Source organism: Notamacropus eugenii, chromosome 1 (genome assembly GCF_028372415.1).
Source record: "Notamacropus eugenii isolate mMacEug1 chromosome 1, mMacEug1.pri_v2, whole genome shotgun sequence".
Taxonomy (NCBI): domain Eukaryota; kingdom Metazoa; phylum Chordata; class Mammalia; order Diprotodontia; family Macropodidae; genus Notamacropus; species Notamacropus eugenii.
The window spans coordinates 27,665,243-27,686,929 of NC_092872.1; the positions used below are offsets into that span (position 1 = coordinate 27,665,243).

The 21,687-nt window shown below is 35.2% G+C and overlaps 1 protein-coding gene across 13 annotated transcripts in view; it reads right to left on the reverse strand.

Annotated features, from left to right (window-relative positions):
• The window catches only part of CCDC171 (coiled-coil domain containing 171), a 509,668-nt gene that overhangs the window by 356,690 nt on the left and 131,291 nt on the right, over positions 1-21,687 (reverse strand). For all 13 annotated transcript variants that reach the window (XM_072655937.1, XM_072655913.1, XM_072655979.1 and 10 more), the window contains one exon: positions 16,304-16,464. In XM_072655937.1, the coding sequence (XP_072512038.1) occupies positions 16,304-16,464 (161 nt within the window). The remainder of the gene's footprint in view (positions 1-16,303; positions 16,465-21,687) is intronic.

Sequence of the window (21,687 nt, forward strand, 5' to 3'; positions counted from 1 at the left end):
AAGTAGCATATCTAACACATTTATATTCTCTGTAAGACACAACAAAACCTTCTTGCACTGAGGAACACCAAACAACATTTCAGTATTATGCTTGGTGGTCATTTTAAACAGCAAAATCACCCACAAAAATGTGATAAACATGGCATTAAAGAGATATAAAAAGGACACTTGTTTATAGTATGAAAGTTGCAACAACTCTCATTGCCTTGTTCAACCTCAACTGGAAACATGCATGCCAAGCAATTGAAATTTTTCAGTTCACAGCACATGTCTATAAGTGACCACAAAAATCCCATGAAAAACTGATTTGGGGGGTTACAAATTTTACTAAGTAGGTAAATTCTCAAAAACAGAATCTGCTAATAACAATGGTCAATTGTAACTTGGAACCAGGGGCAATCAATGTAGCTTCAATTCCCTATCATATGTGTCAAAGAGAAACTTCAACTATGGATCCTCTCATTTTTTTTGGAGTAAATCCTGCATGAATATCCACATTATCCTAAGGAAAAGGAAAGGAGACAAATTACTTAGCTGAGTGGTTTTACTGAGGAGGTTTTCTTAAGCTAGTTCTGAAACTTTTTTCATTAGCATTTCAATTTCATCATCAAGTTCAGGATCTTTGCAGTTTCTGCAGCCATTTCTGCAGGTAGGTTTAGTAGCATCATGAGTCCTTTAAGGGTAATTTTTTTCACTTTCTGCATTGAAACAGGAAGCTTTCTGTGCTTTCTCCAACATCCAAAAGTGAACCCAGTTCTTAGTTGTCTTCAGTGCTTTTCTTCCATTTTCCTTCAAATCATATTCATCCTTTAGTGTCTCTTTCAAAGAACTGAAACTTTATATAATTTGTGGCCCTTGATCTTTCACTCAGTGATCTTCTTCAAATACTGAGCAGTTATGACTTCAGTCACATTTATCTACCTTGTCTTTTGGCATTTGATTATTTAGATAATCATTGATTGGGTCAACTCTCCACATTTTTAATAAATTCTGTCAAACAGAAGTTGATTGAAATGACCAAGGTCTTTGATACTATCTGTCATGAGGGTTTGTAGAAAATCACGGCAAAATTTGGTTGCCCAGAGAAATTCTGCCAGTTTTCCTTGAAATTAAAAGAGTCATAACAAGAAATTCTGCTACCTGAAGTAAATTCAATTGAGACAAGGGGATGGAGGGAGGGGAGGTTCCTAACATATGACAACTCCTAAACTTGCTTGTATTCTGGAAACAGAGAGATGGAGAGATGTTTGTAATGGTAAGGAAATTTGAAGATCTTCCCTGCCCCTTAACAGGTCCACCTGCTCTGAGCTTTGGCCCAGCCCACAGCCTGAGTCACATGGAGCCAATGGTGGAAGGAGCTTGCTGAATCGGTGGAGCAGGAAGGGCAGAGCTGAGAAGAATGAAGCAGAGCTAAAGTAGAGCAGTTAGCTGGGAGAGAGGATGAAATTTTGCCTAAGGAAGCTTGTTTGTGGGGAGGCCCAACAGAGGGAAGGCTTGGGGATGGCAGTGCTCCCTTTATTGGTAACATTGTGACCAGAGTGGAATTGGCTTTCTGATATCTAAATAAATATCTTGGTTTCGTCCTTGAGGAAGAGAGTTTATATTTTAAGAATTTACCCTGGAAATACACATGTATATCCATAGTGGTTGCTGTGGGTATCACATTGGCATTATAATGTAGTAAAGATTGTGAGCTAGACACTTGAACCTACTAAAAGGAAAGGAGTGACTGGCAATTCAATAAATGATAGTGACAAATATCTATACAAGTTGAAGTGAACTTTAAAGGAGAGATGGATAAAAAGTAGAGGCAGCAGGAGACAGTTTGAAAGGGACAGTAAGAAACAAGAACTATGTAAATTGTTCCTCTTGTTCTATGTGTCAGAGAGTATAAGAAAAGAACAGTCAGCCTTAGAGGTATGTTATCCTGAGAATATATCTAGGTTTCCTTTAGTATCAAAGAATGAGAAGCTCTCTAGAGTGAAGGAGAATTCCAAAAGGGGGTGTGTGATTCAGAGGGTATGATGGGGGAAAAAAGATAGATGATAAGGACTGGATAGGAATGAGGGCATAAGCAGAGGTAGCAGGTGAAAACAGCTTTGAACTAGGCAGAAAGCAGTTCTGAAACACAAAGATTAAGAGAATACAAGATAGGCATTTGCTGGTCATCAAACAAGAGAAGCACCAATTATAGAGAAGTTAAATCATCTCCAAGCTTTGAATTAGAAATGCAATGAAGTATCTGCAGAGACTGACTCTGAGGCAGTATACATTTCAGTTAATTTCACAGAGTAGGGAGGTTTTTCAGTAGGTTATTTGTTGAATATGAAAAATACCAACTGTTATAATCAACAAATATGTGCTGAGGAGTTAGCGTGTGCGAGGAGAACTAAAGGAACAATAAGAGATACTATCTACAATGTATACTCTATAATCTCAATGAGTTTACAGGTAGGAAATGGTGACAAACATACACCATCCTTGCTGCTGATCTTGTACAGGTGGCCTAAATGAAGGGGATCCACAGACCAGCGGAATGATAAGGGCAGTGTGCATTAGTAGCAAAAATGCCCTAGGAGAAGTAATGACCACTGACATCTTGCAGTTGGCAGTTCAAACTAGGCAAATCAGCATAGCTGGTCTTTTAAATTGGGGGAGGGGGGGAGAAGAAAATACATACCATATCAGAGAGTAACACCTGGTGCAATGCTGCTAATTGCCCAATGCTACTTCCGGTTTGGGTCATCTGTGCCATTTCTTATAGCTAAGCATCATCCCACAGCCAGTCAAGTTCTAGAGTGAACTCATGCCCGCCCTTAAAGACTTATTTTTGGGCTTTTACTTTAGATTGTCAGTGAAAATTGGATGGCAACACAACTTCTCCAGCAACTCCATGTACTCCATGATAATCTCCTCAAAGACCTTGCTCAGCAGTTTCCTACCATATCTCTTCTATGATGTGTAGAGAGCCCAATAACCAGTTTTTCTTCTCAAGGTAGCATGAGAATCACTGATCCTGATCAACAACGGCTCTCTAACATTAAACACACTTATTTCCTTTCAGCTAGGAAACAGTAAGACTCAAAAGTTAAATATGCTGTTAGTTGTGATATTGTACAGTTTTAATTGGTTTTTAAGAGAATCACAGAATCTCAGCATTGCAAAGAAATTCAGAGGTTATATATTTTAACCCGTACCTGAACAATAATGCCTGCTACCACATACATGTGAAATGATCTTCCAACCTTTGCTTAAAACCCTACAGCCAGAGGGAGCTCACTAATTCCCAAAAATTAGTGAGAAGCCTATTCCATTTTTTGATAGTTCTAATTTTTTTAAATTTCCCTTACATCAAACCTGAATTTGTAATTTTACAACCTCTACCTACTGGTCCTAGATCTGACTTCCGAGGCCAACCAAAACAAATCTAATGCATTTTCCATGAGACAGTCCTTCAAATACTTCACACCCCTGTCAAGATTTCCCTTCTTCATGCTAAACTTTGCCATTTCCCCTGTCTGTATTCATAAGGTATGAATTTAAAGCCCTTCCAATCCTGACTACCCTACTCAGAACAATGTAAAATTTATTAGTGTGTATATTTTTCTTACCCAGACTGAACAGAACATTCCAGACATGATCTGATGTGACTACAAACTCTCATACAGAAGACACTAAGCCTCTCCTCATACATCCTAAGAACGCATTAGCTTTCTTGGCTGCCATATATATGTGGGGTATTAAGTCATGAGATTGTAGTCCACTAAATGTCAAATTCTTTTTCATACAAATTGCTATTTAGTCATATCTCTCTAATTGATATTTTTAACCCAAATCTAAAACTCTGTACTTATTAAAATTTATCTTATTTGATTCATCCCAGTGTTCTCACCTGTCAAAATCTTTTTTGGATTCTGACACTAACGTCTTTGGAGTTAATTATAATTATATTGCCCATCTTTGTGATCTTTGCAAATTTGTTAAATATATGAGTCAAGTAATGGTTAACGGTGTTAAATGGAACAGAGACATGAATACACTACAAAGTACTCCATTAAAGATGTGCCTACATGCTGATATCAAACCATTACTGAGTATTCTTTGGATCTCGTAATTCAACCAATTTTAAATCTAGCTAGCTGTATTATCATCTCACTCATATCTCACCATCATGTGCACAAGAATAGTAATGGTAGACTTAAAGTACATCTATAATCCTCCCATGATCTACCAGAAGTTTAGTAACAATATCCAAAACAAAAGAAAAAGAAGTAATATTAATCTAGAATAACTTATTCTATGAGAAGCTGTGTTGGCTCTCTACTACCACTTCCTTTTTAGATGTTCTATAACTGTAGTATAAATCCTGGAACTTTTCCACTAATCAAAGTCAAGCTCATAGGCCTATAATCCATTAATTTCCCCTTTTTTTTTTTTCAAAATCAGAACCTCTGTTCTTCTCTGATCCCTCCCATACTTTACCATCTCTGAAAGATTACTAGCTGTAGTTCAGCACTTACAATTGCCAGATCTTTCAGTACCTTTGGATGTGGTTCATTTGGGCCAGGGGACTTCAATTGATCAAAAACACCTAAGTGCTCTGTTTCTTGACTATCCTCTTAGTTAACACAAATGTAAATTGCCTATTTGCCATCTCTGCCTTCCTTTGAATTAAAAAATCATTCCTATTGGTAGAGAAAAGAGAAGCAAAATAGGAATAGTTCTGCTTTCTGTCCCTCAGCATTTATCGCCCTTCCCACCCTCAGTAACTATCACACACATTCTCTTTTCTTGAACGTAGATTTTAAAGATTTTTTTCCTCATCCTTAGCTTTCTTTGCATTTCTAACACTATTCTCACAAGACAGCACTATACTTTTGTACCCATCTTCTGTTATCTGGGATTGTATCCATTTCCTTTAAATTCAGTTGAGCAAGTTGGGTTGTAAGTTATTTGTACCACCACACATTTAGTTGCTTGTGACAACTCCCTTTTTTTTTTTCTCCTCACAAGAATTTCTATTCCTTACAGTTACAGAATACTATTCTGGAGGGATTACCACCACACTGGGCTGACTTCTTCTTCCAGAATTTTGACCATGGGACCCTACCCATCTTTTCACTGAGCCATTTGAAATATGCTCTCTCCCATACACATCAGAATATACCAAAATTTCCTCAACTTCACTATTAAAAACTGTAACATGACATGGTCATTCCTTCCCAAGATATCATCCAGAACAGAATTTCTGACTGTTCGTTTCTTCACTATTTGAAGGATAAAATTTGCATCATGTGAAGTCATGAAATTGTGAGCTATTCTGTTTTGCTAGAAAGAAAGCTTCAGTGGATGTCCAGATAATTAAAATTCCTCTGCCATATCATGCTTCCATGCCTGGCTTGTGATTTGTTTCTTGAATATTCATCTATTTCCTCTTTCTGTCCAAGTGGTCTGTAACATGTTCCAATACAATATTACTTCTGTTTTTGCTTCCCTTGATCTTTTTGCAAATATTTTTCAATATGCTTTCTCTAGCTGATTCCTTTATTATCTGATATGAGTATATCTTCTGATACAATGCTAATGCACCCCAACTCCACTCCATTTTACTTAATCTTCTTCTTTTGAATACCATAGCATTTCACAGCCATGGTCCAATAATGAGTTTTAGTAATACATGTGAGATCAAATAAGCCTCCTTACTTTAGGATTTCTAATTCATTTTAATTGTTCCATATACTTTGTACATTTATACATATTTATCAGAGTCCATGGGTTTGATTACTAATCTCTTTTGGGGATTTTGCTTTCTATGAAATATTGATCATCTCTACTGCTCTTCTTTATACACTATAACTGTAAAAGCAACACAAGAGACTGCATGGTACATTACCTGACGAATATACACAGGCAGTTTTATGTTCTTTTTCAATTTAACATGGTGGTTTGATTTCTGAGACATCAGGTGAACCTATTCTTACCAGCCTTTGTTAGGTAACCAGATCACAGATCTACAGCTTGAAGGAAACTCAGAGGCCTTCCTCATTATTTGTTAACACTTAATGCCCAAGGAGATTAAACTACTTCAGCAAGGTGACATAAGAGGTAAATGTAAAAAAAAGATGGAATATGATCCCAGTTCCTCTGACTCCATTCAGCACTTTTTAGTTAATTAAATAGGTGGAAAGATAAAGCATGTGTTAAGAGCTTACAATATGCCATCAACAGACTAAACACTTGGAACATAAATATAAGCAAAATGAAACACAGCCCCTACACTCAAGGAGCTTACCTTCCATTTAAGAAAGATCAGATACATAAAAAAGGAGCTGAACAGCAGAAGGGATGGAAAGGGAAAAAAATTCAATAAGTCAGGAGCAGACAAAGGAAAGAAGCCATCTGTAATTGGTCCAGGCACATCCTCAAATGGAGACTCTACATAAGAAGTCATCAATGGGAAGAGGAAGCTGACCACAGAAGTGAAGAAATCTTCAGGGTAAGAAGGCAGCTGCAGCAGAGGTGGAAAAGGCCTCAGAGTTAGAACTTACTGCACCACTCTTGTCTCCCATGTTCCTGACCAGGAGTCTGTCATTTCAGTATTTTAAATTATGGTCCAGAAATCCAAATTCTACTTTTGATACTATTGCATTAAATAGATGTTTACTTCCTAAGACTCTTTTTCTTCTGAATCTCTTCTTCGGAGGTGCATATAGAGAAGAAGCAAGAGTAGTTTATGAAGAAATAATTTGTTTTATCAAAATGAAGCTTATCAAGGAAGCTACTGATAAGAAGAAAGAATCTATATACTTCAAACTAAGCAGCACTTTTGTAATAGCAAAGAATTGGAAATGTAGTAGATCACCATGAATTGGGGAACAGCTAGACAAATTGTGGTACATAAATGTAATGGGATGTCATTGTGCTGTAAAAAATACTGAATGTGATGCATACAGAGAACCATGGAAACATATACATGAATTAATACAAAGTGAAGTATGTGTAGGGGCAAGAAAAAAGTATATACAATTACCTCAACAATATAAACAGAAACATATAAACACACACACGTATTTTGCAAAATTTAAATTACAAGCATGGCTCAAGAGATGTGAGAGGATACTCCTAACACACCCTTCACAGAGAAGAGAGCACCAGAGGTACTCAATATAATTTTTCAATATAATGATGAGCTGTGCTAATTTCTTCCTCTTAAAAAGGAGGAAATTTTTTTGTCTTTAAAAAACACTATTTGTTATATAGGATGGCTCTCTGAGAGGGAGAGTTGAAGAGATACTGAGGAAAACTATGATGACATGAAAAACCAAAGAAATCAATAAAAACATCTAAAAATAAAAAAAATGTATGAAGTGTAAAAATTTTAAAAAGAAATAACAACTGAATTAACAATATTTAACTATATCAGAATAATCTAAGAAGAAACAAAAAGAATTTTTAGAAATATATCTAAAAGCAGTTTTAATATAAATAAATGAATAACAACAACTGGAAGAGTACTCAGTGTTCTTGGCTGGGCTTCCATAATATCCTAGCCAAACTAATCTACAAATTTAACACTGCAGAAAACAAGAACTAAATTTATACAAAAAAATAATGAAGCAAATGGGAAGGGAGAAACAGTTCCAAATAAATCTCAGATTATATTATAACACATTAACTGCCAAAATTACCAAATAGTCCACCATGAACATCCTACTCCAATGGCATAGAGGTCACAAAGGGTTCTTGAAGACTATGCCATAAAAGCAGTCAGGTGATGGATTCTATCCTGCTATTCTGAGTGTGGGTCCCCAGTAACAGATTACCATTTCACTGTAAATGATATAATATATAAAAGTTACAACCAAATTGAAATATTGCTTACAGGTTCTCTACAAATCAAGAAATTGTAGAGGTTCGCTTGTGTGTTTGAATTTAAGGAAAAAATTATATAAAAGTATATTTCGGTGTTTATGATGAGCATGAACAAGAAGAACAACCATGTTTTAAGTGCAGTCAAACTCAGCTACAGAAAATGAAAAAGGCTAGACATTCTATGAAGAACTGAGTAAAACTTCCAAATTAAATCAGTATACATATTTAATGCCTTGCCACAGATACAATAGTACACACAATGGAAGATGCCAAAAAATGCTGGAAAATATGCTCAGGATCAAGAGCTAACAGAGGCATACAGGACTATACTAAAGTTTCTTAATCATCATGACAAATGCTAAGCAGAGTTTCAAAATGGTGAGGAATGAATATTACACATATAAAGAAAACTGGCTGTCTCTTAACACAGAAGAAATAATAGATTGCTGATATGGGATCCATTTCCAGATCAGAGAGCAGCATAAATTTATTCCATCAACATATTAAAGCAAAGTTCAATATCAAAAGCAAACTAGAAAAATAAATAAGAATGAGAAGAAAATATATTGTGCACCTAAAATAGCTTCAAACCTGAACAAGTTTTTAACAATTTGAGTGGTAACTGAATAAAAGAAAAGACAACAATTAGGCCAAGTCAATATAATAAAAATGACAATTCTACCTAAATTAATTTACTTATTCACTGCCATATCAATCAAACTATTAGATAATTATTTTCTAGAGCTAGAAAAAATAATATCAAAACTCATCTGGAAGAACAAAAGGTCCAGAATATCAGGGAAATTAATGAAGGTGGCCTAGCTCTACCAGATCTCAAATTGTATTATAAAGCAGTAATTATCAAAACCACTTGGTACTGGTTAATAAGCATAAGGGTAAACCAGTGGAATAATCTAGGTACTCAAGATATCATAGTCAATGAATATAGCAATCTACTGTTTGATAAACCCAAGGACCCCAGCATCTTGGATAAGAACTCACTGTTAGATAAATATTGCTGAGAAAACGGGATAACAGTGTGGTGGAAACCCGGCACAGACCAATGCCTAACACCACATACAAGAATAAAGTCCAGATGGGTACAAGATCTAGGTATAAAAATTGATACTATAAACAAATTAGTGGAGCAAGGATTAGTGTATTTATTACATTTATGGAGAAGGGAAGAATTGTTGACTAAAGAAGAGATAGAAAGCATTATGAAGTACAAAATAGATAATTTTGATTACATTAAATAGAAAAGGTTTTGCCAAACAAATTCAATGCAACTAAGATTAGGAGGGAAGCAGAAAACTGGGAAAGAATTTTTGCAACAAGTGTCTGTGATAAAGGTCTCATTTCTAAAATACATAGAGAACTGAGTCAAATGTACAAGAACAAAAATCATTTCCCAGTTGATAAATGGTCAAAGGATATGAAGAGGCAGTTTGCAGAGGAAGAAATTAAAGCTATCTATAGTCATATGAAAAAATGCTCTAAATCACCATTGATTAGAGAGGGGCAAAACAAAACAACTCTGAGGTACCATATCACATCTATCAGATGGTTAACATGACAAAACAGGAAGATGACAAATGTTGGAGAAGATGTGCGAGAGCTGGAACATTAATTCATTGTTGGTAGAGCTATGAACTGATCCAACCATTCTGGAGAGCAATTTGGAACTATTTTAAAAGGTCTACAAAAATGTGCATACCCTTTGACCCAGAAATACTGCTTCTAGGACTGTATCCTCAAGACATCATAAAAATGAGAAAGGCTCCCACATGTACAAAAATATTTATAGGGGCTCTCTTTGTGGTGGCCAAAATCTGGAAGTCAAGGGGATGGCCATCAATTGAGAAATGGCTGAATAAATTGTGGTATATGAATGTAATGGAATACTATTGTGCTATAAGAAATGATGAACAGAAAGACATCAGAGAGGCCTGGAAAGACTTATATGAACTGATGCTAAGTGAAAGTAGCAGAACCAGGAGAACTTTGTATACAGCAACAACCACAGTGTGCAAGGAATTTTTCTGGTAGACTTTGCACTTCATTGCAATGCAAGGACTTAAAAAAATTCCCACTTGTCTCTTAAGGCAAAATAAAATGCCTTCCACATCTAGAGAAAGAGCTATGGAACTGCATCGCAGAATGAAGCAGACTATTTTCTTTTGTATAATGTTTTGTTTTGTTTTCTGGTTTTTCCCATTCATTTTAATTGTTCTATGCAACATGACTAAAGTGAATATGTATTTAATAGGAATGTATGTGTAGAATCTATATAAAACTGTATGCCATCTCAGGGAGGGAGTGGAGAGGTAGAGGGGAAGAAGGGGTAGGAAGGGGGAAAAATCCAAAATATATGGAAGTGACTGCAGAACACTGACAACAAATAAAATAATAAAAAAAAAGAAAAGACACTGATATAAACAATCATCATTCCCTCAGCTCATTCAAAAAGTATAGAGCAATCACCAGTATAATGAAAAAAAAGAACTCTGAAAATACAAAAAGTTTAATTCTTGTTTTCAAGTATTTGAAACTTCAATATAGAATATCAACTCATCTGCAAAATCTCAGAGAGAAGGGTAGTCTAAAATTATGAACAGTATTGCATCATAAGACAATAATAAAAAATGGATTTACATGAGACTTTGCATGACAATCTATTGAGACCATCCTCAAAGCATTTAAAAATGAAAATTAAAGTCGAAAAGATGAAAAGATGAGTCAACACTTCTATAGCAAACTCTTCTTCAATAATTTTGGGATTTTAAAGTCACTATATTTGAATTCTAAATTCATAATCTCAAGATGTTACATCAGTGGTGTGAAACTCAAATAGAAAGGGAGTCATTAAACCATGTATGGGTTCTTGCTGTGTTAAAATTGACTTAGAAAACCACACATTAACATTGTATTTTTACTGATTTTGTTAAATATTTCCCAATTACATTTTAATCTGGTTAGGGTGCATTCTGGAGTGTTGCAGACTGCAGTATGGCCCACTGACTGTTTGACTCCCCTGTGCTACATGGAAAAACAAAAATGGCACTAAAGAAAGGAAATATTAGAAGAGTAACTATACCAAACCATGTACGTATAACAGAGATCGGAGTTGAAAGTGACACAGTTTTAAGGGCAGTGCTTGATGTAGTCTAAATACATCTCAAAAAGGAAAAGATACTCTAAAATGGGGAAAATAATGAATCAAATATAGAATTACAATCAGATATAGTCAGATATTAATAATTAGTAACCTATGTCCATACTTTATCAACTCTACAAACTGTTTATAAGAATCATCTATACTCAGATCAAGGATATCCTGGGTGAAAATATGAGAAAGAAAGACTATGCACTTGGGACTAATATGATACAGAAGAACACATCTTTCTAGTTACATAAATGTCTAAAAATGTAGGTAATACAACATTTCACAATGTTTACTGAATATAAAAATGAATGCTATTTATTCTAGCATAGCAAAACAAAAAAATAACTTTCAACAAGATATCTTGCATATTTTGTATAATCATGCAAAAAGTTCTCAACAAGAATAAATTTCTTCAATTTTCATATATTAATATCAAGCAAGGCATAAAATAAGGATGTTCACCAAACACGTTTGCCAATTTCAAGAAGAATATTCAATGCAAAGTCAAAATGCTGTAAAAATGGTGAACAATTTGAAAGAATTCAATCTAACAATTCATACAGAAAAAACTCAAGTTGATTAAAAATGCTTATCTGCTAAGCAAGGGGGTCAGCAAACTATGGTCTAATAATCAAACCCTGACTACCATCTGTTTCTACAGCACGCATGAGCTAAGAAAGATTTTTATATCTAAAAATGTAAAAAGAATTCTTAGTTCACAGGCCAGACAAAAATAGGCAGCAGGCAAGATTTGGTGCATGGGCCACAATCTGCCAATTCCTGGCCTAGAATAAGATATGAGCTTGAATTTAAAAGCTGGCTGAGCTGATCCAGCAGCTCATGTTTGGGTAGACATTGCAGATGAGCAACGAGAAAGCAAAGAACAAAACAGAAAGAAGAAAGGGACCTGAATTGCATCGGAAGAATTATACAGTACTTACAATGACTCTAAGTTTCTCCCTGAAAGAAAAATCCAGCTTTTAAACATTAACATTCTTCTCCTGATATTACATAGCAACAAATCTCCGAAATGAGTTGTGTACAGCATAAGAGCAACAACAATTTGATCAAAAGAAATCGTAGAAAAGATGAGGCCTATGAATATAAACAGAGATGAGCAAGTAACGTAGTAAGAGATAAACAGACCTCGTGCTACACTGGCATCACACATCATGTTTAGAGACCTAGAGAAAAGCTTCATGCACACTGGGGTGGAATCCTGTGGAAGATTTATGGGATGGCAGGAACAAGAATCACACAAAAGGAGAAAACTGTGAATGAGTTATAATGTATAGCCCTGGAATATATAGTGATATACTGACAGATCCATAAAAAAAAAAAGTTGATCAGGAAAATAGATTATTAGGTAAGAAAAAAATTAAAACTCAAATACAAATAGCAGAATAGTGTTCCATAAAAGAGAGTGCAACCAACTTACTGGGGAAGAAATACATTTAGGTAAAATAGTTGAAAAAGTGAATAATAATAATAACATAATTATAATAAAAACTAGCATTTATAGAAAGCATACTATGTGTCAGGTATTGCATGCTTTTACAAAAACTGACTCATCTGAAGCCCACAACAACCCTGGTAGGTGAGTGCTATTAGTATTCCCCATTTACAAATGGGGAATTTTACAAACTCCAGGTCCAGTACTCAATCCACTGAGCCATCTAAATAACTGAAAACAGCATAGGAGTTTGGTAGAAAACAGTGTTATACCAGACTACAAATTGCAAAAATGTAAAATCTATTTTTTAGATAAATCTAAATGTTTGAAATTGTATTTTCAATAACTTTTCCTTTGTTCTTTTTTTAATTCTAATTTAGTATTTAGTTTTCCAAATCCATTTCCACAATATTATGAGTTCCAAATTTTGTCCCATCTCTCCCCTTTCCCCACTCTAAGAGAGCATGCATTCTGATGACCCCTTCCCCCAATCTGCTCTCCCTTCTATCACACACCCTCCCTTCTCTTATCCCCATGCCCTCTATTTTCTTACAGTATAAGATAGATTTCTATAATCCACTGCCTGTATATTTTATTTCCCAGTTACATGTAAAAACAATTTTTAACATTCATTTTTAAAATTCTGAGTTCCAGCTTCTCTCCCTTCCTCCCTCCCCACCCATCCCACCGAGAAGGCAAGCAATTCAATATATGTTACACAAGTGTAGTTACGAAAAAGACTTCCATAAAAGTCATATTGTGGAAGACTAACCATATTTCCTTCCATCCTATCCTGCCCCCATTCATTCTACTCTCTCTTTTGATCCTATCCCTCCTCAAAAGTATTTACTTCTAATTATGCCCTCCTCCCATTTGCACTCCCTTCTATCATCCCCCATGCCCCTCTTATCCCTTTTCCTCTACTTTCCAGTAGTGTAAGACAGAGTTTCATAGCAAATTGAGTATGCATGTTATTCCCTTCTTAAGCCAAATATGACGAGAGTAAGGTTCACTTTTTCCCTCTCACCTCCCTTCTCTTCCCTTCCATTGAAAAGGCTTTTTCTTGCCTCTTTTATGTGAGAGATAATTTGCCCCATTCTATTTTTTCTTTTCACCACCCAATATATTCCTCTTTCACTCTTTAATTTACTTTTTAGATATCATTCTTTCCTAGCCAACTCACCATATGCCCTCTGTCTATATGTGCATAATCCCTCCAACTACCCTAGTACTGAGAAAAGTCTCGAGTTACAAATATTATCTTTCCATGTAGGAATGTAAACAGTTCAACGTTAGTAAATCCCTTATGATTTCTCTTTCCTATTTACCTTTTCATGCTTCTCTTGATTCCTGTGTTTGAAAGTCAAATTTTCTTTTCAGCTCTGGTCTTTTCATCAAGAATGCTTGAAAGTCCTCTATTTCATTGAACAATCATTTTTTCCCCTGAAGTATTATACTCAGTTTTTCTGGGTAGTTGATTCTTGGTTTTAATCCTAGTTCCTTTGACTTCTGGAATATCATACTCCAAGCCCTGTGATCCTTTAATATAGAAGCTGCTACATCTTGTGTTATCCTGATTGTATTTCCACAATACTTGAATTGTTTCTTTCTAGCTGCTTGCAATATTTGCTCCTTGACCTGGGAACTCTGGAATTTGGCCACAATGTTCCTAGGAGTTTCTCTTTTTGGATCTCTTTCAGGCGGTGATCTGTGGATTCCTTGAATACTTATTTTACCCTCTGGTTCTAGAATATCAGGGCAGTTTTCCTTGATAATTTCATGAAAGATGATGTCTAGGCTCTTTTTGTGATCATGGCTTTCAGGTAGTCCCATAATTTTTAAATTGTCTCTCCTGGATCTATTTTCCAGGTCAGTTGTTTTTCCAATGAGATATTTCACATTATCTTCCATTTTTTCATTCCTTTGGTTTTGTTTTGTGGTTTCTTGGTTTCTCATAAACTCATTAGCCTCCATCTGTTCCATTCCAATTTTTAAAGAACTGTTTTCTTCAGTGAGCTTTTGAACCTCCTTTTCCATTTGGCTAATTCTGCTTTTGAAAGCATTCTTCTCCTCATTGACTTTTTGAACCTCTTTTGCCAATTGAGTTAGCCTATTTTTCAAGGTGTTATTTTCTTCAGCATTTTTTTGGGTCTCCTTTAGCAGGGTGTTTACTTGTTTTTCATGCTTTGCCTGCATGTCTCTCATTTCTCTTCCCAGTTTTACCTCCAGCTCTCTAACTTGATTTGCAAAATCCTTTTTGAGCTCTTCCATGGCCTGAGACCAATTCTTATTTTTCTTGGAGGCTTTGGATGCAGGACCTTTGACATTGTTATCTTCTGTTTGCATGTTTTGGTCTTCCTTATCACCAAAGTAAGATTCTATAGTCTGATTCTTTTTTTCAGTTTTTGCTCATTTCCCCAGCCCTTTACTTGAATTTTGAGTTCTTTGTTCCAATGGAGGTGGTGGGTGTACTGTCAGCTGCTAGATCCCCCCACAACCTGTGAGCCTAGAGCTCCAGAAACAGTGGCTGCCTTTGCCCCTGCTCTGCTGCTGTTGCTGCTGTGGGTTCCTCCGCCCCTTTCCCCCTCGGCTGTCCTGTGGCCGGGGCCCGACCACTCCACTCTCCCACACTGGTCCCACAGGCTTTTTCCACTGACCTTCCAATTTGTCCTCAGCGTTTTGGGGTCCTAAAGTCTGGAAACTGCCACACATATAAGAGAGATTCAGTCTCCCCAAGGCCTGCTCAGGTCCTGTCTGTGCCAGCCTGGCCTACAGTGAACTGCACACTGTTCCCTGCCCCCTGCATGGCCGACAGACACTTTCCATCGACCTTCTAGGCTGTCTATTGCTGGAGATTTGCCTCATTCCATCATTCTGTGAGTTCTGCAGCTCCAGAATTTGTTTAGAGACATTTTTTTACAGATATTTGGCTGGACTTGGGGGCCGTGCTATGGAAAATGCAGGCTGCTACTCCGCCATCTTCTACTTTCAATAATTTAAAAGAAAAACACAGAGTTCTATGTTTCCCAAATCCAGATAGTAGAAAATTACTTAATTCTCAGAGAGAAAATAGAGTGAAAAAGGCTAAGCCTTGGGGAATACCCCAGGATGTTAAGGAGAAGAAAATCACCAAAGGAGACAAAGAAATCAAACAAGTAAGAGGAAAAACTAGGACAGGACGGTACCATGTAGCATAAATAAGGAGATAGTATCCAGAAGGACAGAATAGCCAACAGTGTTAAATGTTATGGAGAAGACAAGGAAGAACAGGAATAAGTAAAAGGTTTTGGATTTGACAATTAAGACCTTGAAAAGAACAGTTTGAATAAAGTGATAAAGTTGGCAATTATACTACCATAACATTTATTATATTACCAATCAGCATCAAGGGAATGATAGTTGAGAATGACTGTTCTTAAGGATTATGGAATATAATACAATATAATACTTAAAGTAAGCTTCAATAGTAAATATTCAATAATAAAATATTATTTCCATCTATGATCAATTTTGATAGTCCAGAAAGAGTTTAATGGCAAAGTGGCACTATTCTTCTGGAATACCAATGTAATTAACAAGATACACCAAAAAATGAGTTTGAAGCTTAAAATTACATTTTGACCAGAGGACGTATGATACTCTGAACATAAAAAAATAATAACACAGTAGAAATAGGTAGTAAACTACTGGTTTGGTTTATATCGTCTTTTACTCACATTAAGGAGAATACTGTCAAGAAATACTATACAATCAGACTTGTACATGGTCCACAAATAAAACAATTTAGAAAATGTTACTGTAAAATAACTTACATTTTTAGTTTTGCAAAGGTCTCTTGTGAATTGTGTTTTTCTCGCTCATAAGCACTTTCAACTTCTTTGAACTCATTCTTGATCATTTCCAAATCAGCCACAGCTTCTGCTTGGCTTGCCTTTTCTACTTGCAAGGCTCCTTCCAGTTCTCGAATTCGTAACTACCAGGTGACAAAAACGCAATTAAAGCAAGCTGAAAAAACCTATCATCAAAATTAAATCAGGTAGAATACTTTGTCAACATATGTTATTATTCATCCAAACATATCTTGCTTGTTACTTTTTCTAAAGGAAAAACAAGCAAAAAAATGGCTTCTTTCAAATCTATCTATTTTTGGTTTAAGGTTATTGTTACTAGTGATATTAGTAATAATGATAGTAACAGTAATAATAAAGAGGGGGAATTAATTATATTGCAAAGAAGTGAAAGGCTAGGGCCATACAGCTTCTTAATAGTCTGAGAGGCTTTAAAATTAATGTATTAATCCATTCTAATATTTCTCATAAAAAAATAGTTTTTCAACAAAGAAATAACACAGCATCTACCTTAAAAATTCCTTAAGAAACTTCAGCAGTTGACTTAAAAGATCTCTTACCCTTTAAAAGGCATTACTTTGCAATTGTAAAGGGAAGAGGTAGAATACATTTTTTAAATTTAAAGATAGGTTGTTAAAAAACCAAAATGTTCTAAAGCTGAATAAAGGATCAAGAAAAAGAAATACTTGTTCAATTTTCAGATTTTCCATTTTGATTTTGTTACCTTAACAACAATTTTCCTTTGTTTTAATTACTTTCTTTTAAACTTGTCTAACCCTAGAAAATCAAAATAAAATATTAAGAAATATCTTCTCCTGGAACTTATAATTGTATTATAAAGTTATTCTTAATTATAAAAGGGAAACTATCAAGTCAAAAAATTAAACTGAAAAATTCTTTTTTATTTAACTGCTCAGTACTTCAGCCAAGTCATCTTTCACTTACTAATTTTTATATACAAACTTCAAATACAGCAGATTGCTTTAACAAATATACTTAATAACTTATTACAGAATTAAGCTTTTTCATATTATCATTTAAATGTGGAAGTCTCATTTCCTTGCCCAAAAATAATTGAGATTTTTTTTTAATCTAAAAGAACTGATGTTCCTAAAAAACACACGTCACATTAGGAGAACAATAGATGAATTGTCAACTTTTTGCCTTTTTCTCTGCTGTAGCAATGACCTTGAAAACAGCTACAATCATTTAAACTTCAGCAGTCAATATATAATTTGTGTTCCCTAATATTAGGATTTCATATTCATATTCACAAAAACACATTACAACTTTGATAGGAACCTTAATTTTAAATTAACTTAAGTTTCTGTGCATTTCTGTCATGATTCTGTATTAACTTTGATAGTCTATCACTTTTTTTTAAAACTTTTCACTTAAAAAAGAATTAAGTTTAAACTTTTTACTTAAAAGAGAATAACAAAGAATTTGAAAACTATCAGACACATATGAAGGTGTATACATGCATATACACTTCAGAAAAGAAAATTACAACTACATTATAGAATATTAAATGAAAACACATAATTGCTGATGTGGTTTACTGGTGTGCTTTCATTAAGGAATTACTCAGTTTTCATGGAGGAATATTATTTTTCTATTAGACTGTAAAATAACGTTGAAATCCTTATTGTACTTGGCCAGCTGAAATACTTTTTGTTATCTTAATAATTCTTAATATCTTCTTTGATTTTGGAACTAGAAAAAGTAGATGATTAAAGTAGCATTTTTAAACTTCCTAGAGCTACTAAGATTATTTTTTCTTCTGGAAATAAATATATTTCCTCACATTACGTTTCATTCAGTTCTAATGTCAGAACTCAAAAATAATGACTGATGTAATATATATTTCTCCTGTAACTCCTATTCCAACATGTTCTCCAGGTGTGGAGAAGGCCTGGATTTGAGAAATCTAAAACAACAGAATTAAAACTTCTCAAGTTCTACCACACTGAAAAGACTTAAAAGTAGAGTCTAGAAATAGACTGAGTCTGCTAGCTACAAAGCAACTTAAATAAACTCGTACAGACTCATCACCTGGACCCTAGCCATTTGATTGTGAATTTACTGGCCAAGCTAACCCTAAAAAACATGGATGTGTATAGAATCTTATCAACTTAGGAGTTTGGCTAGTAATGCAGTTCACGCAACCCACCATGGCAGCCCACAGAAAAAATAAACAAAGAAATACTCCCCCTTCCATTTCCAATGTGATCATAATGGAATGGCAGAAAAGGAGGCAGAGAGTGTAATATTCACAATTTTTAGAACAGCTATAAATATTAAATTTACTGCTTATACTTGAAATGTAATATTCTTGTCCTGTGAAAAAAATGGATAAAGTATTGAAAAAACTGGACAAAATCTATATTGCTACTCTCTGGATGGGCTAAAAGACAAAAGAAGTTCAAACTAAATTGAAGGATGCAATGTAAGTATTCCTTGCGGAAGAAAACAAAGATATTGGTGGTTTTGGTTTCACCATTCACATGCAACAAGAAACATCATGTCATTGGACACTTCGTCGTTTTCTCTTATAAAACCTGGAAGTGAAAGAAAAGAAGAAAAAAAAAGACTACCCTACAGATAATTAGTTTAAATACTAATATGTGTTACAAAGGATAAAGAAAAAAATTATAAAAACATGACAAGATCATTCAAAATAAGGAGGAAAATAAGCATGGCCTCAAAGAAGATACTTGTGAAGAAACTACTGTGCAGTGGTGGGAGGTCCACGGATATGGAACATTTCATGTATGTTTAGACCTTTTGAATTTATCAATTAGATTTGTTTACCTTTTTTCTCTTCTTACTTTTTATTTCCTTAGAAAATATTATTTGTTATGCACAATGGCTCACCAGGAAGGGAAAGAGAAAGTGGGAGAAATCTGAGTGATATAAAAATAAAAGAGAGCAATAAAAATTAATTAAAAAAAAAAAAGACAAAAGTGGGGCAGAGTCAAGATGGCAGAAGAAAAACAGGGACATGCTTGAGCTGTCTCCCAAATCCCTCCAAATAACTGTAAAAAATTACTTTAAACAAATTCTAAAGCCCAAGACAACCTAGAAGGTGAACAGGAAAGGCCTGCTGCACAAAGTTGAGAGAGGAGCACAGTCCACAGGCCCCAGGGGACTGAATCACTGGCAGCTGTGGCAGTTTTCAGACTTCTTAACCTACAAACACTAAAGACAACTTAGAGGGTCAGTAGGCAAGGTCTGTCAGACCTGAATGAGAGAGAATCAGGGTCCAGCTCCAGCCCCAGGGCAGCAGCAGTGGCAGTGGTGGCAGTGGTGGGAAGGGCTACTTCCAGAGCTCTCAGTCCACAGATGGGGGGGGGGGGGAGCATCAAGCAGCTGATCAGAGGGGGATTGTGGGGATCTCATTGCTGACATTGAGGCAGGATTCTCTTGCTTTGCCCATGCCTGTATCTGGGTCATAGTCCTGGGTGGTGGTCCTGGGGTGACGAAGAGCACTGGCATGGTAGAGCTTGTGAGACGGTAGGGGAGAGGGAATCCTCCTCATAGTTCCAAGGCAGAAAAGAGTGGCTGTGGTCATTCACAGACCAAAGCACAGACCAGGAGAGGAATAAACACCTCTCCTTCAATCATACAGCCTTGGAAGAACTGAAAATTTACAGATGCCTAGAAAAATATCTGAAAACAACTGCACAAAACTCCTGATGCTTGGGATAGTACACCTTTCACACTGGAAGCAGAGTCCTATCTTTTAACAAAGAGTTAAAAAGTCAAGTAATTGGCTGAGAAAATGAGAAAAAAAATGAGACTACAGAATCTTACTTTGGTGACAAGTAGATCAAAGAAGTAGACAAGAAGATCAAAATACACAATCAGAAAAAGACAACAAAGTCACAGCTCCTATATCCAAAGTCTCCAAGAAATTAAAATGTGCTGATCTCAGGCCATAGCAGAACTCAAAAAGGATTCTGAAAATCAAGTAAGAGAAATAGAGGAAAAATTGGGTAGAGAAACGAGAGTGATAAAAGAAAATCATGAAAAATGAGTCAACACTTTGCTAAAGGAGATCCCAAAAAAATGGTGAAGAAAATAACACCTTAAAAAACAGACTAACCCAAATGGCAAAAGAGGTTCGAAAAGCCAATGAGAAGAAAAATGCCTTAAAAAACAGAATTGGCCAAATGGAAAAGGAGGTCCAGAAACCTACTGCGAAAAATAATTCCTTCAAAATTAGAAAGGAGCAAATGGAAGCTAATGATTTTATGAGAAATCAAAAAATTATAAAACAAAACCAAAAGAATGAAAAAAATATAAAATAGTACAAAATATCTCATTGGAAAAAAAACTGACCTGGAAAATAGATCCAGGAGAGATAATTTAAAAATTAGTGGACTGCGCGAAGGTCATAATAAAAAAAAAGCCTAGACATCATCTTTCAAGAAATTATCAAAGAAAACTACCTGATATTCTAGAACCAGACAGTAAAATAGAAATTGAAAGAATCCACCAATCACCTCCTGAAAGAGATCCCAAAAGGAAAACTCCTAGGAATATTGTAGTTGAATTCCAAAGTTCCCAGACCATGGAGAAAATATTCAAGCAAGAAAAAAAAACAATTAAAATATTGTAGAACCACACTCAAGATAAGACAAAATTTAGCAGCTTTTACATTAAGGAATTGGAGGGTTTGGAATATGATATTCCAGAGGTCAAAGGAGCTAGGCTTAAAGCAGAATCACCTACCCAGCAAAACTGAGTATAATCTATGAGGGAAAAAATCGATATTCAATGACACAGAGGATTTTAAAGCATTCTTGAGAAAAGACCAGAGATAAATAGAAAAATTGACTTTCAAATATAAGAATCAAGAGAAGCATGAAAAGAAGCATAAACAGGAAAGAGAAATTATTAGGGACTTATTAAAGTTGAACTGTTTGCATTCTTACATGGAAAGATGATATTTCTAACTCATGAGACCTTTCTCAGTGTTAGCGTAGTTGGAGGGAAGATAGATAGATAGATAGATAGATAGATAGATAGATAGATAGATAGATAGATAGATAGATAGATAGATAGATAGAGATACGAATGTATGTATACACACATATACGTAAACACATACATATACATACATATATATACAACACAGAGTGAGTTGAATATGAAGGAATGATATATAAAAAATAAAATGAAGGGGTAAGAGAGAGGGATGTATTGGGAGAATGAGAAAGGGAGAGGTAGAAGAGAGTAAATTATCTCACATAAAAGAGGCAAGAAAAAGCTTTTGCAATGGAGAGGAAGAGATAAGAGTTGAGCGGGGATGAGTGAAGTTTACTCTCATCATATTTGGCTTA